The following is a 12,315-nucleotide window of genomic DNA, read 5'->3' as shown; positions in this document are numbered from 1 at the left end:
CTCTCCCTAATGTAAAAATTTGAAATAAAGTCTTGGAATAAGAAGTTTTGTTCCCTTTTATGGATGGGCTGGCGATTCAAATTTGGAACCCAATCGTCAATTCGCCGTACGCCAAGGCTCGTGTATAAACTCGGTGTCTATTCCAAAGTTATGGTCAATAATCATATTCTCTTTTCTTTTTTTCCCTTTTTTTTTCCAAATATTTTTTTTTTTTACTTGATCATCCAGTTTCTTTACCTAGTGACCAAGTAATGCATGGTCATCCACCCTTAAATTTGGATGTGCGTTTAGCGTTTTAATCTCAACATTTAATATCAAATTCAAAGGTCAATAACTATGAATCATTGGTTTCCAAGTAACTAAGAGATCAAGACTCCTCCAATTATATTGTTTTTAGTTATCATTTTGTTCCGAATATGATTTTTTGGACCAATTAGGAAACCCTTGCAGACTAGGATTTGGAAACGCTTGCCGCTTTTATTGATTATGTAAAATGAGTAACTTATAGTCTTGGAGGAGAGAAATGAACAAAGCTTTTACCTTAAGGACATTGTTGTGAAGATCGGCTTTTTGATGAGTTGGATATCCAACGGTTAGAATTGTGGTGATGATGGTGGTGTTTTATGGCTCTTTGTGACCAAAATGGCATTGCCTTGTGCAAGTGGACTTCACTTCACTCCATGTTGTATAGATTCTTCAATTAGTGATAAGAATAAGATAGTAAGAAGATAAACATCTTTCCCTTTGAGTTAATTGTATATTTATGTTTAGGTATTGTGCACTTCATAATATGTGAGACGTAATACATGCGTAGAATACGATGAATGTAAAGTGTTTGTTCGAAATGAAAGTGTAAAACAATACATAAAAAGAAGTGAAGTGGGACTCACCGCTATCATTTTTTCTGTTGTGCAGATTTTGTATTTTTTATTTGCATATTGTAACATTCAAAACTTGATAGTCGTAACGCATGCATACTGATCAAAGTTACGAGATGAACTTTAGCGTTTACCCAAGTTTAATAATATCTCTCACATTTTCAAGGAGATATTTTATATTGTAACTCTTACTCTGCTTATGTAATTAGTGACCTCATTGGGATCCTGTAATTTGATTTTTTTTTTTTTTTTATGCACGCAAGCTCTCACCGTAGTGCCACACTGCCACTGCCTAGTGGTAATAGTATTTTATATATCTATTTGCAATTATTACTTAATTATGGTTAATTATTAATTTAATTTTTGTTTAGGGGGCCCTGCTCTCTCTCCCTCTACTCTCTCTCCCTTTACTCTCTAATTCGAAAATTCGAAAAAAAGTCTTTAAATAAAACTGGTTTTGTTCCATTTTTGTGTATGGACTTGTCCCAATTTGGAACCCAATCGTCAATGGGCCATACGCCAAGACTCGTGTATAAACGCGGAGTAAATTCCAAAGTTATGGTCTGTAATCAATATTATCTTTTTATTTTTCGTTTTCTTCCATATATTATGATTTTTTTGGACTACGTACATCATGTAAACTAAACTATGGTGCACTCTGAAGAAGAAGTGTTTTGACACGGGTAATATTAGGAAGATCAAAATTTTAAACTAAAATTACAAATCAAATAATGTGTCACCAATAGAAAATAAGCACGTTAATCAGCGATAACAATCTAAACATCAACAATCATATCATTTGTTTACAAATTTGATTTAAAAATTTGGACAACGTTATCCTTAATTTTTAACACAGACACACAAATGATTATCCCATCACATATGCTCAAACTCAAAGCACCAAGCTGAAGACGTAAGCGGTGGTTGCCTCTTGTTCCTCAACCGCTTCTGGTTGAAGGTGCAGTGCAAATGAGGTTGCGGTCACCACGCACATTGTCAACACGTTCAGATACAGTATAGTCTAAGAAACTCAATCGTCACTAAAAGTAATCAGACGAGTACCTCAAACTCCTCCACAAAATTGAATTCTACGCCCACTAGAAAACCTAGCTAAGATATAAACTCTCCCACTAGTGAGAGTTCATAGTCTCATCCAGATTTTTTACCTAGTGACCAAGAAATGCATGGTCATTCATTTTTGAATTTGGATGCGTTTTTAGTGTTTTAACCTCAACCTTATCAAATCTAAAAGTGATTGATTATGAATAATTTGTCTACTAAACTAAGAGATCAAGACTCATATAAATAATAATATTGTTTTTTGTTTATCATTTTATTCAAATATTATGATGTTTTTGAACCAACGTGGAAACCCTTAAACCATCTCCAAACCTAAAACCCAAATGGAGGGCAAATACCGGCCAAATTTTAGGCCACAAAGCAAAATGGGCCCCACCAACTGAGACTGAAACCAGGGCTGTGAAGCCCACTGCCCACACCCTACTCGCCTGTGCGCTGCACGCGCTAGGCTTTCTCAAAAATTTGTACCAACCCACGTGGGGTTGTTCCCCCACTGGCAAACCATCAAGTAGCCGTTGGGCTACTTTTCTTCATCCAACGGTCCAGGTTCAAATTAAATTTGTTTAGTTTTATATTTATATATTTATTGAATCCAACGGCTTAGATTAGTATAATCAAATCTAACGGTAAAAAAAAAAATCTAAGTTTATGTGGTTTATTAAATGTCGTTTGTATTAAGTTTATGTGGTTTATCATGATTTTCATGTATTGATTTAGTGATTTTTCAAAAAGTATCAGAATTTAAATATTTTTAGGTTAAAATGTTCATATAATTAATTTAGGATACATAATTTTTTTTAAAGTTAATTTAAAAAAAATAGCCTAATTCATTCTTTGATAATCTCAGACTAAAATTTTAGGCTAGAAGGGTTGGAGCATGAAAGCTGTTTCTGGGCTAAATATTTTTAGGTTTTAGGTCACCATTGGAGATGATCTTACAGACTTGGATTTGGAAACGGGTAATTTTATTTAAACCTATACAACCTCTTTTTACACCCAACTTAAAATGTTGAATGTTAATTGTCTATTTTACCCTATTACACAATTACTATTAAGTACAAAATGAAATTAATAATAAAACTTAAATTTATCAATAAACCCAAACATTATAATTAAACCCTACTAGCTAAAACCCTAGAAAACTGAAGAAGATGAAGCCAGTGTCTCTTTTCTTCCCCAGTGCTTGCACGTTTTGTAGAAGATAGAAGAAAAGAAGAAGAACCCATGTACCAAATCCTGCTCACCTTTTTTTTATTGAATTGCATCTTTCTCTCTATTTTTTCATGGCATCACTATTGGCGCAAACTAAAAGTCCAAATAAAAATTCTGCAACCCAAAAAAGTCTTACTTGCAGATATTAATTCTCTCATTTTAACATGGTTTTTCTTCTTGTTGCCAATCTGTGCCGTTGTCATTCCTGCATCTTTCCTTTAGAAGGGGATGACATCCATAAATAAGGAGATATTGTAATTTGGTGAGGCGTTGCATAGCTTGGAGACTTGGTAAATTCATCAGATTCTCGCAAGACAAAATTGTCAGTTGTGCAATGGATGTAAGGGCTACCCAACCATTATGGCAAAGACTCCACCCCCTTAATAGAATATATCTCCAAAGATGTTAGAGAAGTGAGGTGTTGAATTTGTTGAGGCCGGCAAGGAACCAGGAAGGCCTTCAGGCTGTCTCTCAATCTTTTAAAAATCAAATGGGTGTAAAAATAAATCCACATATTGAATTGGGTTTAAGGGGGTATATTAGATATTAAATTTGGGTTTAAAAAGATATTAATAGTTTAGTTAAAAATTAAATGGGTGCAAAAAGTAAGTTGGATGTAGAAATAGGTTAGATGAGTTTAAATAAAATCTCCCTTTGGAAACCCTTGCCGCTTTTATTGATTATATATAAACGCTGCTAGACCTTCAGTCTCTCAGTTCTTGCTTTCCAATTTCTTGTCTCCAATCTTCACGTCCAACTTAAGCCTAGTTTTAAAAAAAACCCTAGCTTTTTTCCTTTCTCTTCTCTCCAATCCGTACCTTCCAGTTTCTTCTCTTTCCAGTAGTTCTCACTAAACCCTAGCTTTCAGAAAACCCTTCGTCTAGACGGCAAGGAGAAGTAGAAACAATGAATCTTGCAAACATTCTTCGAGAAAAGACGAGTACGTTCGTCAAGAAGCTGCGCAAGTCCCAGTACTCCAAGAAAAGTTACACAGCTTTAAGCAAGTCCCAGTCCCCCAAGAAAGGTTATATCAATGTGTACGTTGGACAAGAACGAAAGCTATATCAAGTTCCTTTGAAGTATCTCTTGAATCCAACTCTCCAACAACTCATCAAGAAGTCGGAACCGGATGTTTTCGATGCAAAGATTGACGGACCAATTGAGCTTGCATGTACGACCAACACCTTCAAACAGTTGCTCAAGAATTTCAAAAAGTAGGAGATTGCATGCACGCAATGCCTTGTTTGATTAGTATTGATTATTTGTTCATTCTTTTGTACTTTGAATTAATTTTTGAAATCAAGGTTTATTAGTTATTCATTCAGATGTACCGTGTCAAGTTAGATTAACGTTCCAAAAGCAAATATATATTATCTTCGCATTTTAGAATTAAACCCAGTACAAATATATATCATATTATCGTATTCGTGTAAATTAATCGTAAGACTTCCAACCAAGTGGTAACCGTCATTAGACCAACTCATCAAACGCTCTTGCGATGTGCTTTTTAAAATCCAAGTGAGGGGAACAATGATTTTGTTATTCTTTCCAAAAGTGATAGGCCAATTAATATACACAGATTTTTTTTTTCAAAATATGTTTCGACAAGAGGATGCTTAAACTAATCTAACCTAGGAAAGAGATTTAAACCTAGGTGCAAGAGCGTTGGCGCACTTCAGTGATCAACTAAAAAACAAACACTTTTGAAGAAGGGAAATAATAATTACAACATCCGAGTTGCAATTAGCAACACATGCTATTAGAAAGATAATCGTCATCATCATAATGAGGAAATGAAAATGTCACCAGATATAAAGGGCTGTGTTGAAGAAATTATATACAAAGTGGGAGTAAGAAGAAGAAATTGATGATGATTTCATAACATCCATGACCAGACTTTGTCTTGAGCTAAAGCACCGAGCCGAAGAGACTAAGCAGTGGCTGCTGCTTGTTCCTCCACTGCCTCCGGTTGAAGGGTGTGTTGTGCGGAAGCGGCATTCGACTGTACGTGAAAAAATAAAACAGAACAAAATAAAACCACTATCAACAAGAACACCAAGATTTATACTGGTTCGGCAATGCCTACATCCAGTTTGGAGACAACGGAGTATTCCACTATAATCAATGATAACATACAATAGTGTTTATCACTCAATTTCCCAAAGACCCAAATAACCCAAGCTCTCACACTTACAATAGGAAGAGAAAACCAAAAATACAAAGCAAGACAATTTGAGAAAATTCTTCTCTATGTCGAATGGCTTCTTGCTATTTTTCTCTCTTCCTTGTTGTTTTTGAGTTATGCCTACACCTCCTTTTATAGGCCAAAGAAAGTGGCTTCTCAAAGACATCAATGGCCAAAGGCCTACCATCAAGTCAAAAGAGTTAGACACAATTGCATGTAATTTTTGTTTCCCACATGTAGCATGCCAACCAACAATTTTGACCACAAAAGTAGCCGAAATCAATTGTTGGTTTTAGACTACTTTGTTTGAGCCAATAATCAACAATCTCCACCTTGGCTCAAACCCTCTAAGTAGAACTCCTAATAGTCGTCTCCCAATCCCCCATGGGGGCAATCAACAAATTTTACAAATTCCAATCAAGTCTAAGCAGTGCTTAAACTTGTGCAATGAAACTGGCTTTGTTAACATATCCGTAGGATTGTCAGCGGTCCCAATCTTCTGAAGAAGAATATCTCCCTCGTCAATAACCTCACGAACAAAATGGAACCTCACGTCAATGTGTTTCGTACGTGCATGATGAACTTGATTCTTTGCTAAATGAATAGCACTCTGACTGTCGCAATGAACATCCACATGGTCTTGTTGAACCCCTAAGTCATCAAGCAACCCTTGAAGCCAGATGGCTTCCTTTATAGCTTCTGTTATAGCCATGTATTCTGCCTCAGTAGTCGACAAAGCAATTGTAGATTGCAGAATCGACCTCCAACTTACTGGACCTCCAGCAATAGTGAATACAAAACCAGTAGTGGACCTACGCTTGTCCAAATCACCTGCGTAATCAGAATCCACATATCCAACAACACATTGACCAGTAACTTTATCCTGCTGGAACAATAAACCAACATCCACAGTACCCAGAATATACCGTAGAATCCATTTCACAGCTTGCCAATGCCCTTTTCCTGGATTATGCATATATCTACTGACAATACTAACAGCTTGTGAAATATCAGGCCTAGTACACACCATAGCATACATCAAACTACCAACAACATTTGCATAAGGAATTTGAGCCATGTACTGACTCTCTTCAACAGTTTTATGAGACATAGAAGCGCTAAGTTTGAAATGAGAGGCAAAAGGTGTACTAACCGGTTTTGAATTTTCATTCATCCTGAAACGTTGTAGTACATTCTTCAAATATTGCTTCTGACACAGACTAATCTTGCCATTCGCTCTATCTCTTTCAATTTCCATACCTAGTATCTTCCGAGCTTCTCCCAAGTCCTTCATCTCAAATTCATTACTTAGTTGAGTCTTCAATCTTTCAATCTCCACTTTGCTCTTACATGCTATAAGCATATCATCAACATATAAAAGCAGATAAATGAAGGTTCCATCTTGTAGTTTGCGAAAGTATACACAATGGTCACAGTGACTTCTTGTGTACTTTTGCCCGATCATAAATCGATCAAATCGCTTGTACCATTGTCTTGGAGACTGCTTTAAGCCATACAATGATTTTTCCAATTTGCAAACCCAATTTTCCTTTCCAGCAACCTTAAAACCTTCTGGCTGAGACATATAAATCTCTTCCTCCAAATCACCATGTAAGAACGCAGTCTTGACATCAAGTTGGGCCAACTCAAGGTCAAACTGCACAACCAAAGCCAACAAAATACGAATAAAAGAATGTTTTACTACAGGAGAAAATACCTCATTGTAGTCAATGCCTTCCTTCTGAGTGTAGCCTTTAGCTACCAATCTGGCTTTGAATCTTACATTGTCTTTTCCCAAAGATTCCATCTTTTTGGCATACACCCATTTACAACCAATTGCTTTCTTCCCCTTTGGTAACTGAACCAGATTCCAAGTCTCATTTTTATGAAGAGATTTCATCTCCTCATCCATAGATTTCTTCCACAACTCGCACTCTGAACTCATGACAGCTTCTTTGTAGGCGGATGGAATATCATCTTCAATAACAGGAAGTGCATATGCCACAATATCAGTAAATCGAGCAGGCTTTCGAATTTCCCTTCTCGATCTTCTGGTTACAATATAGTCTTGTTGCTGTGGAGGCTCTTGGGTAAGTGTTTCCTCTTAATCATCCTCGTCCTTATCATCAGAATTAACTGTAGGACTAGTGGTTGTAACATCAGACCTTACTGGAACAACTGGAGTATTTAGTAACTCCACCTGTTTTGAGCTACTCATGGTCTCGGTCGCTTCAGTTTCACCTTCATGCTTGTTCTGATTAACCATAGCAGCCTCATCAAAAGTCACATATCTGCTTACAACAAATTTCTTCTCATCTGGACACCAGAGTCGGTATCCCTTCACGCCAGTGCTAAAGCCCATAAATAGAACTTTCTTTGCTCTTGGATCCAACTTGCTTTCTCTGACATACTAGTAAGCAGAACAACCAAATATGTGTAAAAACTTGTAATCAGTACAAGGTTTACTAGACCATACCTCCATGGGCGTTTTGCCCTCATTCGCAGTAGCTGGCAATCGATTAATGAGATGGCTTGCATAAGTGAGTGCCTCAGCCCAAAATGCCTTGCCTAATCCAGCATTAGACAACATACACCGAACTTTCTCAAGCAAAGTACGGTTCATGCGCTCCGCCACCCCATTCTGTTGCGGTGTCTCCCTAACCGTGAAATGCCTCACAATACCCTCATCTTGACAAACTTTCAAGAAAGGATCAGACTTATATTCACCTCCATTGTCTGATATGAGAGTCTTGATCTTTCGACCGCTTTGCGTTTCAATCATCTTTTTCCACTTCAGGAATATCTTCAAGACTTCATCTTTACGCTTCATGGTGTACACTCATATTCTTCTAGAGAAGTCATCAACAAAGGAGACAAAATAATGGCTACCTCCCCAAGATGCATTCTTGGAAGGTCCTCAAACATCAGTGTGAACATAATCAAGAATGCCTTTAGTGTGGTGAATAGCAGTGCCAAATTTTACTCTAGTTTGCTTACCCAACACACAATGCTCACAGAATTCCAATTTGCATGCCTTTGCACCTTTCAATAAGCCTTGCTTCACCAATCCTTGCAACGCTTTTTCACCAGCATGCCCAAGACGCATATGCCATAACCTCGTGGTGTCTGTGCTATCTGCGTCAGCAGCTTCGGTGACAGCTGCTCCACCAATAACTGTACTCCCCTGCAAGAAATACAAGTTATTTTGTCTTATACCTTTCATCACCACCAGTGCCCCGTACACAGCTTTAAGAACTCCACCCTCCATGGTGATCTTGAGACCCTTGGATTCCAATGCACCCAGTGAGATGAGATTTTTCTTCATATCCGGTACATACCAAACATCACTTAATTATCTGACTGTTCCATCATGCATCTTCAAACAGATTTTGTCTATCCCTTGTGTTTTGCAGGCATTATTATTACCCATCAAAACAACTCCACCATCCAGCTCCTCGAAATTAGAAAACCATTCCCGAATGGGACACATATGATAGGTGCAACCTGAATCCAAAATCCACTCATTGGAGTGACCATCAGCATATGAACTAGCCAAAGCAAACTCGAAATCGTCATCATCTCCAGATTTTGCAATATTTGCTTCAGAACCCGCTTTCTCCTTCTCTTTGTTCTTCAATTTGGGGCAGTCTTTCTTCCAATGACCCTTTTGGCGACAAAAAACACATTCATCTTTAGCAGGAAACTTCCCTCGTGACTTTGAACGAGATTTTCCCCGCTTCCCAGATTTTCTTTCCTCTGTTCGATCCCTTGCAACAAATGCCTCGGTTTGTGAATTGTGAGTCTTCAGTTCCTTCTTACGACACTCATGATTCACCAATGCCGCAGACACCTCATCAAGTTTCACCTCGGATTTTCCATACAATAGAGTAGTTGTCAAATGATCATAATCATCAGGCAATGAATTTAACAAACATAGTGCCTTGTCCTCGTCAGGAATTTTCACATCAAGGTTTGCTAAATCAGCAAGTATTTTATTATAATCATTGAGGTGTTCGTGCATAGAGATACCTGGACGATACTGAAATCGAAAGAGTCGCTTCTTCAAGAAGAGACGATTTTCTGCGCTCTTGGTCATATACTTCTCCTCCAATTTCGTCCATAACTCCTTAGCAGAAGTTTCCTTCATATACGGGTATTTCAACTCCTTATCAAGGAACGATCGAATAGCAGCACAAGCATGAAGATTAATTCGCGTCCATTGCTTGTCATCAATATCTTCTGGTTTATCTTCCAGAACCATATCCAACTCTTGTTGATACAACACATCCATAACTTCACATTGCCACATACCAAAATTATTAGAGCCATTGAATTTATCAACCTCTAACCTTGTAGTAGTGGTTGGATGTCTATTAGATGAAGACGATGCTGATTCCTTCTTTGCAGATTCATCTTTATCTCCAGCCATCTACTCGGCACTATTCATAATACGACACTGTTCATAGGTACAATACTGTTCACAGATACTGTAGTGCCAACACTATTCACGGAACTGGGCTCTGGTACCACTTGTTGTGCGGAAGCGGCATTCGACTGTACGTGAAAAAATAAAACAGAACAAAATAAAACCACTATCAACAAGAACACCAAGATTTATACTGGTTCGGCAATGTCTACATCCAGTTTGGAGACAACGGAGTATTCCACTATAATCAATGAGAACATACAATAGTGTTTATCACTCAATTTCCCAAAGACCCAAATAACCCAAGCTCTCACACTTACAATAGGAAGAGAAAACCAAAAATACAAAGCAAGACAATTTGAGAAAATTCTTCTCTATGCCGAATGGCTTCTTGCTATTTTTCTCTCTCCTCCTTTTATAGGCCAAAGAAAGTGGCTTCTCAAAGACATCAATGGCCAAAGGCCTACCATCAAGTCAAAAGAGTTAGGCACAATTGCATGTAATTTTTGTTTCCCACATGTAGCATGCCAACCAACAATTTTGACCACAAAAGTAGCCGAAATCAATTGTTGGTTTTAGACTACTTTGTTTGAGCCAATAATCAACAGGGTGCAGATAAGGTTACGGTCACCATACACATTGTCAACACGTCCTGATACAATAGTTAACGGAATGTTGGGAAAAACTTAGAGTACACAACTCTAACACAAGTGTTGGAGAGACAAAACAAGTAAACAAATTACTTGTATTATACACACAAAATATTACAACACACAAACTCTCAAAGACATTCTTTAGAAACAATGACACTCATTCACTTTCTAGAGACAAACTCTAGATCACTCACACTCCTCACAAGACTACTCTTACTTCTCACTCTCACTTGGTTACTTATTTCTTCTTCTTGCTTGGTTGATTGCATCACAACATCACACACCTATTTATAGGCATGTTTGCCGACATTGAACATTGCTAGATCATTCTAGCTACTAATCATGCATGCTTCCGACATATGGCTAATAGCCATATAATATTACAACTTGCTAGAACTTTCATGATTACACACACACCCACCGACTTGATAATGCTAGAATTATCTAGCATATTGTTATGCTTGCATGATGCACCGACTTTGGTGCTTGAATTTTCTGGATTTGTGTAGAATGGGCTGGGGTTGGACTCTTTTAACACGGAATTCAATCGTCAATAAAGGCAGACAATACCAAAATGAATGTATAGCAACACTTAGCAACTTCCATGCCGTCGTAGTTCTTTTTATTTGGTGTAAATTGCATACATGTAGCAGGCCAGAACTTGGAAGAGCAGAGCCGGGAAGCGGGGAAAGCTGCATGGATGAGCAGGGATGGCGGGTGAGGAGCTCCCTGCAGAAGGAGTTCAAAAACTATTTTATACTTATGTAGATTAATGAGTAATTGACTTATAATCTTGGAGGAGAGAGATGAACAGAGCTTTTACCTTAAGGACATTGCTGTGAAGATCGGCTTTTCCTTTCTCAACCTGAGCAAATCTCTCTGATGGAAATTAGAGCATCACAAAACCTGTCTAACTCGGCCTGCAAGCAAGAAACATTAATTACTTGGTATACATTAAGAATAAAACTGTACTAAAAGGAATGACCAAAAAGAAAGTACTATTTAATATAAAAGTTGATCAAACATAACAGTTGGAGTTTTTAGAGTCTTTTACCTAGAGTCCAGGAATTAATCAACAAAATAAATCTTATTTTTTGTTAGACCATCACAGTAGGAAAAAAGAAAAATCTTTCTGTTTGTTCATGGTTCGATCACGACAGTGTCAGGATATATAAGAATGACGTTGTTAATCCATAACCCGACACTTAGGGTTGAGCTCAAACTCGAAAAACCAAGCTGAAGACTTAACCGGTGGCTGCCACTTGTTCCTCCACCGCCTCCTGTTGAAGGGTGCAGTGCAGAAGAGGTTGCGGGTCACCACACACATTGTCAACACGTGATATAATATAGTGAACGAATCTCAACCGTCACTAAATGTAATAAAAAACCTGAAGCTCCTCCAATAAATTGTAATTTACGCCCACTAGAAAACCGAAGATGTAAACTCTACCACTAGTGGAGAAATTTTTAGTTGTGACGGGAACACAAATGGTACATCATGTGTTTTAATAGGAGTGATGGGGAAATTTTAATTTTTAAGTTATTAACTTTTTAGCACACATATCACACCATTTGTATAATAACATGTAGTGTACCACTCCTTATACCGGTCACACTGAAAAATCTCTCCCATTAGTGAGAGTTCATATTCTTATCTAGATTTTTTACCTAGTGGTTGAGGAACGTATGGTCATCCATCCTTTAATTTAGATGTTTTTAGTGTTTTAATCTCAACCCTTAATATCAAATCCAAAGATAAATGACTATGAATCCTTGGACCCCAAGTAACTAAGAGATCAAGACTCTTATGATCAATATTTTCTTTTTTATCATTTTGTTCTGAATATTATGATTTTTTGGACCAATTTGGAAACCCTTGCA

General features: G+C 37.5%; 1 protein-coding gene across 1 annotated transcript; it reads right to left on the bottom strand.

Annotated features, from left to right (window-relative positions):
• Positions 1-8,272: 8,272 nt before the first annotated feature.
• On the bottom strand, positions 8,273-8,680 carry LOC139192474 (uncharacterized mitochondrial protein AtMg00300-like). The gene has a single exon (XM_070814640.1). It carries the CDS (start codon positions 8,678-8,680, stop codon positions 8,273-8,275), a length of 408 nt encoding a protein of 135 aa, XP_070670741.1.
• Positions 8,681-12,315: the final 3,635 nt, after the last annotated feature.

Source organism: Malus domestica, chromosome 15 (assembly GCF_042453785.1).
Source record: "Malus domestica chromosome 15, GDT2T_hap1".
Taxonomy (NCBI): Eukaryota; Viridiplantae; Streptophyta; class Magnoliopsida; order Rosales; family Rosaceae; genus Malus; species Malus domestica.
This window is presented reverse-complemented; position numbering and strand designations above follow the sequence as displayed.